Genomic DNA, 18,031 nt, shown 5'->3' on the forward strand with positions numbered 1-18,031 from the left:
TTGTAACAGATTTCTCAGGGTCCATTGAAGGGAAAGGTTGTATATTTAATCAATTGATATCCATGATGACTTGTACCGTGTCTCCATTTTTCAGGTTTGTCACTCATCTACTTCCTGTTTACTAATCGACTTTGTAGGTCTTAGGTGCTGCGTAATGGAAATTTTTGCAACAAATTTTTCAGCTTCAATTGGAGGGAAAGCTTAGAAATTTGATTTATTGCTATCGCTGATGACTTAAACCGTGTCTCACCTTTTGAGGTTTGTCACTCATCTACTTCCTGTTTACTGATCGACTTTGTAGATTTTAGGTGTTGTATAGTGGACATTTTTGTAACAGATTTATCAGCTCCTACAGCAGGGAATGCTTAGATATTTAGTATACTGCTTCTGCATGGTGACTTGTACTGTGCTCCCTTTCCCAACCTTGACTGAAAAGGGTGGGTAGGTGTAATCTTGACACGACTTAGTATGCAACACCGATATGGATCGTCAATGAATAGGTCGGTATTATTCGTTCGAAACATGTCAGTTTTTAATCCGTTCTTTTATGAAAGTGAAAGTTCATAGCTACAGTAAAATATGATTTAAGTTCCTTTGTAAATTAAGTAAGTTTTACCTTATTGGAATTTTATTTGTTCCTTTCACTTTTACAGCATATCAAATATTATTGAGCTCTGAACAGTGAATACATGTTCTTTAACAGTTATAGAGTTACTGTTTTAGGTATTTAACTTTCTTAAACCTCTAGACTAATAGTATTCCGCAAATATTTATAAATGTACATATATTCTATGTATATCGCATTTAAGAAAATGTTCTTAAATAAATTGGTTTAAAGAGTCTGAGACTTGAATTTTATTGTAAATTGTCTGTATTTTCTTGTTTTGTTTGTTTTTTTGTTTTGTTTTGTTTTTTTTTGTTGTTGTTGTTTTTTGTTTGTTGACAAATAATAAAATTTGTTACCTTATGTTTTAGTAACGGTGCGAATGAAATAATCTTCAATTGGATTGCTGTGATGTAGTTAGTTTACTTTTATACTTCGCTAGTGTTGTCTTTCGTAAAGGATTTGTATGATTTTGATATCTTATCTAGCACATAAATTGGATCTGAAACTTTGTTTAGATAACCCTTCTTCAACAAGCTCAATTGTTCTGTTTTCCATCATTCCCTCCAAATTCTTTGAAACAATGGTTGTTTATCTCTAGTGACCTTCCTTGTATATTGCTTTTAAAAAAACCTGCTTGTGTGAAAGATAGGCCTTGCTTCAGAGTAATCGTAGCCATACGTGCCTTGCCATCTTCCCCTAAAATAATATAGCGTTTGCTTTACTATAATGTAACGTATTAGACAGTTGGTGTATTAGGATAGGTCTTTTACATCAAATTTATGTATCACATGATATAAAAGTACATAAACTGACATAACAGATTTTTGTGTATCTTACATACATGTTGCATGGATCAGTGGCTACAGACATTTTATCTGTATCTGTTTTATAACCATTTGTATTAACAAAAACATGCTTGTTTTGTTAAATAGTTCCTGGTTTACAAGTAACATTATCTATTTGATGTTAGTAAATGATAAGAAACCATCTATGCTTACCTTTTTTAATATGTGGTGTAAATTTTAAAATTGAGTATTACTATACGGTAGTTAAGAGAAAGTCAGAGCCAACGCGTTAAGATCTTTGATGATGAAATATGTAGTAAAAACATTTCAAAAGTGTTTACCGGGTATTCCCACACAGTATACGTTGGCATCATGGATGAATGGTAGTTTACTTAAAACATTGGCAATTTCTGATGCGGGTACATTTTCACCTTCCCAATTTGAAAAAATGAAGATACAAATATTGGCATTTTTAAACCATTATAATAATGAAATATATGAGCATAGCTCACCAATCTATCTATAAGCAAAGATAACATTAGATCTTATTCCGAACGTAAAGTCACGGCATTGTCTACTAATTCAAGCAATGTAAACCATAAAAATCATTGATAGATGGAAGTATGAAATGAATATATTACCAATTTAAAATAAACCTATACTGTGAATTTATATCAAGAACTAACAATGTACAATAAAAGAACGTATTCATCAATTTTAGATTGATTGATTGATTGATATATTTCAGCTATATTCAGACGATGAACATGAAATGGATGATAAAATGAACATAAAATGATGAAATGAAAAAAAGGGATGGGACACAAGGATGATAGGGTCCAAATTTTTTTATTGCCATTAGAAAAAGGGAGGGATGGGTAAGTTCGGGCAATTTAGCCTCGTCTGGCGGAGCGCAAAGGTTCCAACTCCTATCGAATACCACATCAGGGTTATTTAACGTGCGAGGAACGTGGCATCTTTCCCAACACGATGCACCACTATGGTTTGCGGTCAGGTTTTCCGTATTATAGCCTGACAACCCCAGCATGTAACACGCCAGGGGTACCCCATTCCACCATCTGGGGCACACATCCCAGTTGCTCTGTGGGCAGAGCGCCTAGCCCCCGGCTAGGTTTCTGAGCTCTATTTAGTCGCCTTTTACGACAAGCTTAGCGCTGCTGCAGGTCTATTCTTTTAACACCCGGACCTGCACAGGGTCATCAATTTTAGAAGGCATATACTATAGTAAACATCGTTCACAAGAATTTATGATATTCGGTCAGATGTCAAATTACAGGAGACAAGTTTATGTCTGTCTCATATCATGAGTGTAATAAATAAAACTTCCAACAGATCAGATTGTTTGAGAAGTTCAAGCGAAAAACAAATTTGTGTTGCCATATCTACCGACCAGTTTAATATATTGGACTATATTTTTTTTTACATCAAAATCATTAGCATCGAAGTTATTGAAGACTGCGGTAATCTTTTTATCAAATATTCATCTTCTTCTTCATGTCGTTTGCCATTACACTTGAATGCCAGTCTCATTAACAAATCTGGCTGTCTTCTGTAGGTCCATACAGTTTCTCTGTAATGGGGGTTGGTTTATCCCATATCTTCTCTCTCTGTGCATGGTGTAACTTGCACGTCTGCAGAAAGTGTTCTGTATTCTGCTCTGCTTCTCCACAGGTGATGGTATGACCTTCAAAACTCTGTACAGATGTTGCTTGAGTCTGTTGTGTCCTGTCCTGAGCCTGAATATTGTAGTTTGCTCAAATCTTTGTAGTTGATGGTAGCTATCTTGCTTTTGAGTGGTATTGTGCAGAGACTTGATGATGGTATTCATCTGTGTGTAGCAGACAGGATTTTCATCTTGCTGTTGATGAGCGCCTTCCTTTGCTAGCTTATCTGCTTTTTCATATCCACTAATTCCACAATTTGAAGGTATCCACTGTATGGCAGTTTTAAGGCTCTTGATGGAATAAATAGCTCTTTCAAGTTGTGCTAGTTTGTTGTTGGTCAATGCCTGTATTACGGAGAGGGCATCTGTTAGGAATACTACTTGCATATTTTCTGCGGTTTCCTTGATGTAATTTGCCGCATGGATGAGTGCTTCTTCTTCAGCCTTGTAGTTGGAGCAATTAATCCTGTTGGTATTGCCAACATGTTGATATTGACTGTTGTACTCCATTTGGGTATTCTATGTAGATATGGGCCCCTCCTTTTGTTGTCGCATTTGTGGCTGAACCATCTGTGTAAACGCTTGCCCACAATTCTGAAGGATACTCTTCTTCCAGCATGATCATTGTTACGGTTTTTCTGACGATGTTTAATTGTTCATCTTTGGCACTGAGTAACGGAACTCTTGTCTTAATGGTTACATTGTCCTAGACTGTCATTTATGTTAAAATCTATATGTTTGACATGCTTAGGTAGATGTTCTTGGTGTTTTCTTTGCAATGCTCTTGTTTCTAGAGTGAAGCTGGATCTTTTGAGTCGGCCTGAGGATAGTTGTTTCGGTCTCTCATTCATTGGGTGGTTTGGTAAGCATTGATATTTGGTGGCCTGTATCATAGATTTACATTCTCGTCTCTTACTTAATGGTTGTATGTTTGTAATTTCCTCCATACTAGCAATAGGTGTTGATTTCATGGCTCCTGTGATGATGCGGAGTGCCTGATTCTGGACTTTATCTAGAGTCAAATATTGATGAAATTCGTCGATAAAACACATATAAAATCCCCGACGCCGCAAACTGTCCCCGGATCTGACTTTTAAGTCCAGATGATTTATATGTATATGTACATGAGATTCGCTGTTTCTGTTTCCGATTTATTCGAGGACAACACTCGGGTACTATCATAATGAAGCTGTTGTGAAAGAAAAGTGGGAGAAAACATTAGTTATCATCATAGAGTGAAAATACTAGTAGTTATACTACAATAAAACAAAACAAAAGCAAAACAAACGAACAAAAAACATTGCATTCATTATAATCCTTTAATGATCACACGTACATACCAGGTTTAATGTGTATCCATCTTCCGCTTTTTATCCCTAACTGGAGCATTTGTGGTTGTGTCATATTTTACAATATGTATCTGTTCTCCACGTGAATCAATCAGTCGCCACACAATTCGATAGTGAAAATTAATATAACGGGTATAAATTTCTTACGGACGAATCCAACGATACGTTAATCCACAAGTTTTACTCATATGCTTAAAACAAAGTCTGATGCTTCATTTGAGTAGTTTGTTTAGTTAACGATGCCAATTGAAAAATAAGTCTATATATTAACTTTGTTAAACGTGTGGTATAACAACTACAAGGACAACAAGTGCGTGAAGACATAATTAATTACTGTCAATATGTGTTTGAAGAATTTTTTTATTATTTTTATATCACTTTAAAATAAATATCTAACGTATACGATGTTTACTGAAATTTGCGAAGACTGATCCGAAATCAAATAAGTCAAATAAATTAATTTTAGATAAATACTGTAATCTGTACAAAATAATTTTATTATATCTCAATGGATAAAAAAATATTGACACGCCGCTATTAGGTTGTATTCAGAGCTACTGTTCTCATGTTTAAAAACAAAAATATGTTTCAAAATTAATTTATAAGAATCGGCTATGATAAAAATTTTGTCTGCTGAAAAATAACATAAATTTTCCATGTGCATATTTTGTTTATTGTACTTCGCGCAATAAACAATATGCACATGGAAAATTGATGTTATTTTTCAATAGACAAAATTTTTATTATTGCCAATTCTTAAATAAGCGGGGAAATAGAATTATAGATTTTTACATATTTCCAGGTACAAAGAGTGTCATGTATATGTCTTGGTGAATCTCATGTACCACTAACGCGTTGAAGGAGAAAAATTTGAGAAGAGATGGCATATAAGCCTTTCTAATTTTAAATATAGACTTATCATTTTAAGAGTATATGAAAAATTATACAAATAAACAAACAGATAAGAGTTACCACCTCCCGACATAACCAGGCTTATCGAATATATTCAACGTTCCACCTGTTCCCTCTTTTCGTCGAAGAATTCTGCGATGTGAGGTATAGCAAATCTGGTCTTGAATTCGTTCCATATATCTGGTATAAGCCCATTTCCCAATGCTGCAGGAACATTGTGTACTTTATCTAGATTACTTTGCAATAAAAACTTTCATTGTTTTGGAAATAACGTTTTTAAAACATACATCTTCTTGTCATTCACAATATAAAAGGAGAAAGATTACACTCTGTTTTGCTATGTATGTGCATTTCCGTTTTATCATGATGCATTGCATTGCATTAAAGAAAAACTATTGTCCAAACTAAACGACAAGAGCGATGACTTTTCATTTTGTATTGTCAAACTTCCTTTCATCTGTATATCTGGCAATATCCCTTCAGCACCTGCGTATGGAATTTTCATATCACAATTCATACGTTATGCCTGAGCTTGCTGTTACTATGCAGACTTTTTATATCGCGCTAGACTTCTTACAATTGGGATTCTGGAACAGGCTTATTTTGCTGCTCGATTGAAGTCATCATTACCAAAATTTTATAATCGCTTACCCTACCGGTACATCTGGTCCATGTTCCAAGTTTTATTATGGAGTATTTATGAGTTGCTATATAACTTTATTACTTTGTAAGTGTTGTTTTGGTTATTTTATGTTCTTTGTTGTGTATGTCTAATTTCCATGTACGTCCTGTGTCCCTGGACTACATTCTTTTGATTTCTGCTAGAATCTTGCTTCCTTGATTGCGCTGTTGAATGATTCGTGGAACTTATATTGTAATAACTTTCCCATCCATATGAAGAATTATGCGGGTCTCAATTGTCTTTTTGACTGTAAAGAAAGACTGTGGCAACTTAACAGTTAAATTAATAAGGAAAACATTTCAACATTTAGGTCATAGTGTTAAACTAAAAAGCAATAAAATAATTGTGCCTTTTTTCGATAGAAAGTACTATAAAATCGTGTTAAATACACATTTGTGTTTAAGATGCCCCTACGATGTGTGAGCGTACAAGACCTTTTTTGGCTAAAATATCAAATGTGCCACAAATATGTGAGAAAAAAAAAGGTGATGAGTAACAATGCTCCATTGTGACACATGGTATTGGTAACCATTTTAAATGCGAGACAGACATTGATTGATCTGTTGTTTACAAAACAGTTTTTGATTTATCATGAATTAAATGTTTCTTTTTATTTATATGTTTACAATCTTAGATATAGTGCAATCACGCAATTTGTTTTATTTCGTTTTGATTCAACATATACATATATATAAACGAAGAACAATCACAACGGTCAAACCAAATCTGAACGTAAACATGGTAAGATTCTTATTAATGTTCATCTGTTTTTCTTGTGGGTTATTTGTAGTTTGGTGTTTGCCTTTTTAAGAGTTTGATTATTTTTTGAATGATTGTTTATTTGTTTGTTTGTTGTTTTTTGTTTGTTTGGTTGTTTGTTTGTTGTTGTTTTTGTTACATTGGTACAATGTTCTGTTCGTACTTTATTTTTATTTTGCTGAATTATAGAATTGAACACTTTTGTTCGATGTGTAAAATTTGACAATTCACCCACCAAAAGTTACTTCGGGTTTGTGAGTGAATGGTTTGATTTTACACATCCAGGAGATTTGGAAGGCCGTGTTATATCCCAAAAAAAATCACAATCCATTAAGATCTGAAATATGTTTATCGTGGTTATTCTTGGAGACTCTCATATAATGAAACTGACAAATGCAAATGGCGACATTAAAGCGACAACATGACATGGTTGTTAATTTCAATATTCAAAGTAAATTCCATTTTTTTTTCAAAACTGCTTGGCATATACGACGTCGAAAATGGATGGAATAAAACTGAAAATACCGTTTCAATAGTTTAATCAACTCTATATTTTGTCGAACCGATGGTAACTATGTGTACATGGAATTTCCAAAACTGTCACCCTTGAGACCATCAGTGGTGAACAATTAATCAAAATGCGCGAAAGAGACATAATAATTATGATAATCAAATTGGAACTATATTTGTTTATTCTATTTATTTCAATTAATTGGCACTTATTTTCATACTTTTTTTCAGACAAGATGGTTGAAAGTGATATTTGTTTTAGTTTTCATATTCGTTGGTGTCGTTAAATCGCAGTGTAAGTATCTATTTACAAACTAGTACAATATTTTCATTCCAGTTACTGATTTGATGGTAATAATGGTAGCTGGTTTTGTACTATTTCGTCCTATTGTCCTGGTACGTAGACGATATTTGAATGGGGTTGAATGTGAGTCTTGTTCCGCGTTAAAAACTGGTTAACTATTTTGTTGCTAATTTTTCCGCGATTTTTGGATAAAACGAGATATTGATTCTCTGTCAGAGTGGTTAAAGGTCGTGAGGTCTTTAATTTTGAAACGAATGAAAGTTTTCAGTAGGTCAATGAGTGCCAAGGCTACATCAGTTTTCAAAGACCCCGATGTAGCAAAAACATTGTCTACTATACATGACAAATATGTTGTCGTACCAGCAGACAAAGCCCAAAACAACATTGTTTTTGTCTGCAAAACGTTTTATATCCAATGTTTATTATCAGAGGTAGACGTAGAAAATAATAGCAGTGATAAGACCTACACTGCTACCACTCTCTCCAAAGAAGAGATTGTAGAAAACCATAAATATGTGCTATCCTCTTTTGGTCTCTCTACCAAGGACGATGATTGTGATTTATCGTCTATGTACTGGATTCCTAAACTTCACAAGAATCCATACAAACAACGTTTCATAGCTGGACCTGCAAGATGTACCACCAAACCTCTTTCAAAACTTTTAACTTCTATACTCACAACTGTCAAAGAGGGTCTACAGTCCTACCACAACACTTGTTACTCCCGTAGTGGTATTAATTCAATGTGGGTCCTGAACAATTCGAAAGATCTTTTGGAGACAATCAGTTCAAGACTATTATCTGAATATAGTAGCATTAAAACCTAGGATTTTTCAACACTGTATACTTCTATTCCCCATACTCAGTTAAAATCCCGACTTAAAAACATTATACATCGTTGTTTTTCCAAAAAAGATGGTACACCTAGATACAAATATATAGTTCTTGGTAGCGATTCCTCATACTTTGTAAGAAATAATTCCAAATCATCTTCCAAATATACAGAGGAAGATGTTTACAAAATGCTGGAATTTTTAATTGACAACATATTTGTCCAGTGTGGTGGACGTGTTTTTCAACAAACTGTCGGCATTCAAATGGGAACAAATTGTGCTCCTTTACTTGCTGACCTATTCCTTCACTTTTATGAGGCTGACTTTATAGCTGATCTGATCAGAAAGAAAGAATATCGTTTGGCTAGATCCTTCAATCTCAGTTTCCGCTATATAGATGACGTATTATCTTTAAACAATCCTAATTTGATACATCGCATCTACCAAAAAGAACTTGAGATAAAGGATACTACAGACACTGTGAAGTCAGCCTCATATCTTGACCTACGATTAGAAATCGATGGTAAAGGAAAACTATTGACTAAACTTTACGACAAACGTGATGACTTTTCATTCAGAATTGTCAACTTCCCTTTCATCTGTGGCAACATCCCTTCGGCTCCTGCGTATGGAGTGTTCATATCACAACTCATACGTTATGCCAGAGCTTGCCGAAACTACGCAGACTTTTTGTATCGCGCTAGAACTCTAACAAATAGGCTTCTGGAACAGATTTATGTTGTTACAAGATTGAAGTCATCACTACAGAAGTTTTATGGCCGTTATCATGAACTCGTGGATCGTTATGGTGTATCCATCAGCACCATGAAAACTGATTTATTCAACGGGTCGTAGTTTTCCTTCCCTCGTTTGTCTACCCCGGACTTGACTTTTTATGAGCAACTCGGCGGGTGTTTCTAGAAAAGCAGAGGACGCTTACCCTACCGGTGCACCTGGTCCATGCTCCCAGTTTTTAGTGGAGTCCGAGTTGCTCATTTACTTTTGTTACTTTGTATGTATGATTTTAGTTACTTTATGTTCTTTGTTGTGTATGTCTGTTTTCCATGTCTGGTCTTTGTCCCTGGATTACATTCTTTTGATTACCGCTATAACCTTGGTCCCCTTGATTACTCTTTTAAATACTTTAGCGTCGTAATTAAGTTGGATCTTAAAAGAAACCTTAAGGTAGTACCATGCTTATAATCACACAACTGGTGGATCGTATTCACTTTAGAAAATAGAAAAGACATGGGCAATCTTCATTATATCACTGTGAAAGGATTAGTTCTATATACTAGTATGTAATGTATTTATTATTTTACACTTTCTAGATGGTAACTCCATGAGATGGAATGAAAGAGGTAGAGGTAGTGGTTTTCAAAAAAGAGGAAAAGGGGTCGGAAACCCTTTGAGAGGAAGGTGGTATCAAGGTTAGGGGAGTTGTTGATTAACTTTATACACACATGTACACTATTTGGACTTATGTATAGTATACTGGACATTATGGTATACTTACTTAGTTATTGTTCTTACAGTTGGATATTTGTAAATCCATCAGGTTATAAAATTGTTTTTTTATATACACATATTTATCTGTAATTAAAAAAACGGTGATATCTACCGTTTGGTGTGATGTTTCATATTGAATATTTTAAAGACCAAGAATTGATCAATCATCCTTTTCCCATCATTTATACACATATTCTAGACATTTGTCACCAGGAATACAGCCAAATTGTTTTATTTTAAACAAACTGAAACTATAAATACAATGAATGTAGTTTATGTAACCCATGTCTTCATAATTCTTACGACATATAATCATTAAACTTTGGTAAGGAATGATTGACGGAGGGGGAATTAAGTTTAAGTGGATAGTGTGGCAAAAACGCAAAATCGAGCACCACGGCCAGGCGGACTATGTGCGCCGGTAGGGTAATAAGCCTCTGCGTTTTGGAACAATGACCATGTTCAGTTGTCTGCTGCAGCGTTTTCAGAAATTGTGCCTTAGACTAGAAGTTCATCGGGCTACAATTGTGGAGATCATCACGCATACAATATCGTTTTGTATCCATCTATATATGCCAATATTAGGAACATTAATAATGGATGCAAACACACAAACGAAAATTTCAACTAAAAATTTTAACTTCTATTATGATTTTTCACAAACAAGTAAACAACAATTATACGTCTGTCACAACTCAATTTTTTTATCCGGAAATCGAAAAAGACCCGAATTTCTGGACATGTAAAATACCGTTATGTGACAGACAACCATCCAAAATAGACAACAATCGCTACATCACTTCATGATGACTAACATAAAGATTTTGAAGTTCGGTTACACTAAACCGTTTAAAAGGGTTTTAGATTAAATTTGTCGTGGTCTTATTTTCATGCTTACAGATTTCATAGAATATTCAAAACCACGCCATTGACTCCAAACAATTCCCAATCCATAAGTTGTATCATTGTACAATCCATTAATGTTAGCGTTGTGGCAAGCATTAAACCACCAACCACCTCCACCAAATCTGTCAACACACCGGGTCCGCCAGTTGTCAAAGTCTATAATGCCAGCAGAGAATAACATACCGTTATGTGTTTTCATTGCGTCACCTGCAGTTCCAGAATAGTCAGATATATTGAGTTGGTAATTATCTTTCAAATCACCCACGTTAAATGATTTGTAAAGTGCAAATCTTGCATTACCCTCATAGTCTTCAAGGTCAAATCGAACTTCGAAATCACCATCAACAACGAGTTCATGGATGGTATCTAGACCTAACCAAAATTCTCCAGTGACCTGTCCAAAGCCGTTCTGGTAATCTTTGTAATCTCTGGCAAAATCTACTGAACCGTCAAACCGCCGTTGAATGACAGTCCATCCACCATTGTCCATGTCACAATAGATATTAAGTCCTACACCACCATTCGTCATTACGTTATAAACTCCATTCCCTCTTGAAAAACAATTGTAGATATCAAAACAATTGGATGGCTCCTTCAGTTCTAGTTTCATGTAGACTGATTCGAAACTAGCAATCGGTAATTGATTGTAAATATCTCCATGGCATATACAGTGTTTATTGTCTTGAAACGAAGCACTTAAGAACATCTCGCCACTTTCGTAACAAAAAACTATGCATTCAACAAAAGAGCTTAAATAACTAGATTTAACTACGTCGGATGTTTGTAAATGAGTGTTTGGGAAGAACTCTATACATGACAACTGATGAAAATCTCCAGAACATCTTAAAATCATTACTAAAATGATAAAAGCCTGGAATAACGACATATTCGAGTAAAATCAGTGGCTCTTTAAGAAAATGACAGTCTCTAGTGAAAATGATGTCCGTAAAAGAGGCATTCGCTACTGAACTTGGCGTGTTTCAATATTTTGAAATTTTGATAACTCTTTATAATACATATTGAAAATAAAATGATGACAGAAATGTCATATCGACTCTATTTATTATACTCGCAATATCTTTATTATATATCTTAAAAATATTATTATAAATTTTAGATCAATTATACCAAAGGAATTAAAAAATCAAAGAAATAGCATTGATCTTTAAGTAAACACCATTAGAGGCAATAGTTATCGTTTAGAGGCGTGTCGACAAACAGGTGGTTGCCTACTTTTATTTATAAAAAAAAATAGAGACAACAAGAACTACAAACAACACCATTGGTTTAGCCATATTTCAACACGCTCTTAAAAAAGTCCACCATTAAGTTATTTGTTTGTAAGGAAATACACCTAGGTCTTAATATTCAACAAATACACCGTGCTTTAAAATGTGTATTTCAATAAAGGTTATTGGATAAGTATATGTGTATGAAAAAGTCCCTGAATGCTAGATAATTCCAATCTCATTAAATGATTTTCCGATGTTTCTGTTGTGCAATTAGACTGGTTTTAGAGCTTAATTGAGACTTGCAGAACCTTGTATTTTCTACGTCAATTTCATAGCGCCTACTTTACCTCTGCAAACGGCCTGCAACAGAGCTGGCATGCAATTCTATTGTGTGTCGCGAACCATTGTTACCTATTGGGAAAAGATAATGTGTACTCTCAGGTGACATGCACAATTTTTATCTGTATTTGAAATATTTGGCTGTTTCTTTTCTTCTTTTGATCATCTTTTAAGGGTATTTTTCCGTCAATAGATTGACATGGACATGAATTTTGCTGTTTGAAATAACAGACGCCAGAACCAACTATACGTCATGATATGTATGATCATGCATCCCACACAATTTCAGTCCTTTTAGATCATATTTTAATTGGTTTCAAGCAATTTGAACATAAAATACAAGTGAATTTCGTAATGGTAAACATCGTATTTTCAACGTTTTACTTTCATTTTTTGTTGAAAAAGATAAAATTGTAATAATAAATTACTTTACATTTTAAATAGGATTCGTGCTTTACTTTTTGAATAGGATTCGCGCCTTTATCTAACATCCAGGCACTTTAGTTTGTAGAAGAGGACAGTATCTACGTGAATTTTAGTCGCGACTCAAGGCATTTTTTAAAAGATGACTAACGCATTAACTAGATGCTGATTTTTTTTTAAATTCTAAGGAACTAAAAGAGAATATTTGGTGATACTATCTTTCTTTATTTAGCAGCATAAACATTTTTAGTTTTCACCCTTTGATAGGAAAATGTAATAATAATTCTTTGTAACTGATACGCAAACTCTATGTTATAGCCAAGAGAAAATAGGCATTCAGATATTTGCTTATTGTGCACCTCTAGTTGACACACTGAAGTTTACCACTTGGAGTGGCCTTCATCTTAAAAGCGAGAAAAGCTTTCAACTAAAATGCATGACCAACAAACGCGACGACTTTGATTTCCCATCTGTCAACTATCCATACATTTGCATGTAGTAACATCCAAACGGTGCATAAAATTTTGCCTGCCAACTCATTTTAGTAACTGGCCGAAGGCCATATGAGCTATTGCCATCACTTGGCGTCCGTCATCGTCGTCGTCGTTAACAATTTTTCAAAAGTCTTCTCCTCTGACACTACTTGACCTTTTGGAACCAAACTTGTTTGGATGTTCCTAGGGGTATCCAGCATGGAACTGATGTGGGGATTTTTGATCCGTCGAAAGACATGACCGCCGTTAATAAAATACAGAACATAGGAATCAGACAGTAGTGTTTCGCATATATGTCCAAAACCGTTAGGTTTAGCCAAATTCTGACATGAATAAAAGTGTTCAGCATCATGAGATCTATCTGTGGTCAAACTTTCATTTTAATCTGTTAAGCCGTGTTGGAGTTGCCCCCCCCCCCTTCTTTGATATTTATTTTGCTATTTTTAGTGTTAGAACTGATGTGGGGATTTGTCGTTACTAAAAGTAGAACATAAGGGGTACGACTGTTGTTAATGAATCCAATACCGTTAGGTTAAGCCAAATTCTGACTTGTGTAAAAGTGTCCAGCATGATGAGATCTATCTGTGGTCCATTCTTTTTTAATCTGTTTAGCCACGTTGGAGTTGCCCCTTTACGATGTTTTTGCTATTTTTAATGTTATGTCTTTCCAAAATCTTATCCTCTGACACTATTTTACCAATTGGAACCAAACAATGGTATGAATGTTCCTTTGGGTATTCTGCATAGAATTGGTGTGGGGATTTATGATCCATCGAAAAACATGGCCACCGTTCCTAAAAATAGAACATAGGGGTCCGACAGTAGTTTTTTTTTTTTTTGTATATTATATCTCCAAAACCTTTAGGTTTAGCCAAATTCTTTCAATTGCATAAAAGATCCTTATTATAAGGCCTACAAAAGTCTTGAAGGGATCAAAGTTGTCAGACGACTCTTTGTAAGAGTTATTGCCCTTGAAAGGTGAAAAATGATTTTTTTTTTACAGTTTTTAGCCAATATCTTGAAAATTATAATAGCTTAAAAGATTCCTTCCAATAATGAAACGATCATTATGATAAATCCTACCAAAGTCGTCTTGAGTCAAAATTGTTGGACGACTCCTTGTTAAATTTATTGCCTTTGACAGGCAAAATTTAGCCAGGTAAGCGATTCAGGCTCCTGGGAGCATCTTGTCTAGGAATAGACAAGTATGACGCTGATATCGCTTAGCTATAGACTATTAGGATATATGGATATGTTGCCAATTAACGTAAGTCGTCATTTAAAATGTTCTTTTGTTTTACATTTTGTCGCACCATTATGTGAAAAGTTGAATTTTTTTAACGCGTTAAAACAAGAATTAACGTTTTGACATGAACGGGCTTTCATACACCATTAGCTGTCAATACATATTCAAAGCATGTATGATCTTGAACTTGGTAGGGAATATTTGGTACTGGGACGTGGATTTGCCGTAGAAGTCGACTCGGCACTGCATGTCATTATGTTCTTTTTTATATGGCCATCACTATGACATGAATAACTAATATACTGTCCTTTTCGATTAATTGGTGTACGTACTGTTCATTTTAATGTGTGTACTTATTGTTTCATTTGTGTAGTACACTTTGTTGTTCCTATTTGTTGTTAGTTAAAATTTTGTTTTCCTCACCGTTGTCTTACTAAAAAATCTCTGAAAACACAAGACTTATCTTACTGATCAAAGCCTGATTAGAGATATTGCTTCGAGAAAATCTGTAGGATTGTAACAATGATTATTCAGCTACTCAGGTATATCTGCGACACCAGAGACATTAAATATATGTCTCTGGCGACACTATTACAAAAAAGTGCGTTGTGGTGATTTGCAGTTTATTTTCAATGTTCAAAGTTCAAATGCTTTATTTAAAGTCGGTACACGTAAAACATTATAATACAAGCTCTACTTAGCTTTTAAAACCGACATATATAACAATAACAATTATACACATAAGACACACAAGACATACATCATTAAAATACATATAAAACAGTAAAGTAAGTAAATAAAAATGGCAATAATTCAAGAGAAAGATCATTTGTGGGAATGTCACGCTGTGCTCTGTCCTTAAATTACACACATGCAATCTGTAAAATTGACTATAAATAACTTAAGGCTAAAAATGGAACAGCTACCAATGAGTATAACCAAAATTATTGATAATTGCAGATCAGATAGCACTATAAGCAAGCAATATAAATTGTAAATTGATAAGAACATAAAAAGCACTACTTTAACAAAAGCATGAGGTTTATGTGCATGCAGTACATTTGCACGAGTTGCAAATCCATGCATTAATGAGACGTTTAAATTGAATGAAAGAAGTCTGGGATCTAAAACGGTTTGGCAGCTCATTCCATAGTTTGGCTGCAGTGTACCTGAATGATTTTATGCCATAATGTGGTTGTTCTTACTGATGGAACTGCTGCTAAATTTTGGTACCTAAAAGAATAATTGGTGTTTTTAATATTAATTAAGTCATGTAAGCATGGTGGGCTTCTTTTGTGTATGATGTTAATTACCTCAATTGCCATAGATGCTATCCTTCTGATTTCTAATGTTGGCATTTTAGATGTTTCTAGTAGTTGTTCACAGTTACTTTGGTAGTCTTCATAAATAAATCTGAGAGCCCGTTCTTCGATTTTTTCGATTTTGTTTGTTTTGCATTTGCTACAGAAGTGGCGACTGAGTGGACAAAAGTTAAAGTTTGATAATATGTAGGAATGGCATATAGTAAATTTGCCCCATCTGTTTAGGTATTTTCCAATTCTTTTGAGTATATTAAGTTGTTTTGATGCCTTTTTGCAAATATTTGAGATGTGAATGTGGAATTTCAGTTCAAAATCAATAGTTACCCCGAGTAATTTTACACAATGAACTGTATTTCCAGCTAAATTAAAGCTTATATTTTTATTCCCCCCTTTTTTTACTCCACAGTCAAAACCTGAAACTTTCCTGGATTTGCCTTCATTTGATTTCTGGAAAATCAATCTATAAGTGCTAAACTATCAGATTTAAGATTTTGTACAACCATATCTATGTTGTGATGTGCATAGGACAGGGTGTTGCCGTCCGCATAATTGTAGAGAGTGCTATTTTTTCGTGAAGTGTAAGATGTCATTGATGTTGAAAAGTATCGTGCCCAGAATTGAACCCTGTGGAACTCCTTTGTAAATGTATTGCAATTCACTCAGTACTGTATCAAATTTTACTGATTGCTGTCCGTCAGAAAGGTAGTTTTTTACGAGTTTGACTGCATTTTCAGGCAATCCATAGGCTTTTAATTTCTGAAGTAAAAGTTCATTAAAATAGATGCGATTTGTTTTCATCTAGAGATTGCTTCCAGTCTTCAAGAATTTTAATAATGTTGTGTTACATCCATATTCTGGTCGAAATACAGATAAGTATGGTTGGAAATGTAAACTAAAATATTCCATGAGTTGGTTATTAATGGCTCTTTTAAAGAATTTTGACATAACTGGCAATATGCTCATAGGCCTATAGTTACTTTTCAACGATGTTGTTCTTTTTGTGTCATGGTATGACTTGGGCCTGTTTTAGTTTGTTTGGAAATACATATTTTTCTGATGAATTATTGATCAATTCTGAGATAGGTTTTGTAATCATTGGTTTTGCTAATTTTAATAATTTGACAGATATACCATCATTGCCTGCAGTTGACAGATATACCATCATTGCCTGCAGTTGACAGATATACCATCATTGCCTGCAGCTGACAGATATACCATCATTGCTGCAGTTGACAGATATACCATCATTGCCTGCAGTTGACAGATATACCATCATTGCCTGCAGTTGACAGATATACCATCATTGCTGCAGTTGACAGATATACCATCATTGCCTGCAGCTTTCTTGATGTTTATTTTGTCTATTTGCTAGCTAACAAAATTGTCTTCAATATATTAAATTGTAATTCAGGTGTTATGTTTTTATTTTCATGAATTTTATTTATGCTTGGGTCATTTTTATCGATATGATCGTTGTTTCCAATGTCTTTTGCTACATTTATGAAAAAAATTGTTAAATGTGTTTGTAACTTCATTTTGATTGCTTATGATATTTTCAATTTCATTTAAGATGACATCATTTGAAAAATTGCTGCCTTTGTTGGTAATAAAAGGTTTCATAGTTGGCCAAAAATCTTTGGACTTTGGTATGCCTAAACATCTTTCGTAAAAATATGTTTTAACAGAGTTCTATTTTATTTTTGTCACTAGATTTCTTTGTTTGCGATATTTATCACAATTGTGAATTGTTTTACATTTGATAAATTTTGTTGTGGAGTTGTCTCTTTTTATATATTGCTGATCTTAAGGAGCAGGTTTTGTATAAAGGTTTTCTGAGTTTCATTGGTGCATGTTTTTCAACCAAATTAACAAACTGTTTTTCTTCAAAATTTTCATACACTGTATTTATGTCGTCCTGATTTACATCTTCTATGTTTACAAATTTTACCTTTTCTAAATCTTCAATAAAAGCAAGTTGATTACATTTTAAAAAAAACTTCTATATTTTTTAAAGCTGCATTATCTGCCAAATTTGTTCAGTTTTGATTCTACTGATTTAGTTGATTCAATGAAATAAGTTTGTAGTAATGCAATTGAAGCAATAAATGTCAATAATACCTACAGAATATTGTGAA

At 34.1% G+C, this 18,031-nt stretch overlaps 1 protein-coding gene and 1 long non-coding RNA gene across 2 annotated transcripts; one reads left to right on the plus strand and one right to left on the minus strand.

Moving 5' to 3' along the window:
• Positions 1 to 6,648: 6,648 nt before the first annotated feature.
• Positions 6,649 to 10,060, plus strand: LOC148622050 (uncharacterized). The gene is made up of 3 exons (XR_015920864.1): positions 6,649 to 6,760; positions 7,520 to 7,583; positions 9,757 to 10,060. It is a non-coding gene; the product is annotated as an uncharacterized LOC148622050 (long non-coding RNA).
• A 739-nt stretch (positions 10,061 to 10,799) lies between these two features.
• On the minus strand, positions 10,800 to 11,369 carry LOC148622051 (fibrinogen-like protein 1). The gene has a single exon (XM_088574105.1). It carries the CDS (start codon positions 11,367 to 11,369, stop codon positions 10,800 to 10,802), a length of 570 nt encoding a protein of 189 aa, XP_088430231.1.
• Positions 11,370 to 18,031: the final 6,662 nt, after the last annotated feature.

Source organism: Perna viridis, chromosome 3, assembly GCF_037379345.1.
Source record: "Perna viridis isolate PV_CMFRI_1.1 ecotype Kerala chromosome 3, ASM3737934v1, whole genome shotgun sequence".
In the NCBI taxonomy this organism is placed as follows: domain Eukaryota; kingdom Metazoa; phylum Mollusca; class Bivalvia; order Mytilida; family Mytilidae; genus Perna; species Perna viridis.

Excerpts from the sequence above, each read along its gene's own strand:
- LOC148622051 (XM_088574105.1), bottom strand. The coding sequence starts at position 11,369 with ATGACGAATGGTGGTGTAGGACTTAATATCTATTGTGACATGGACAAT.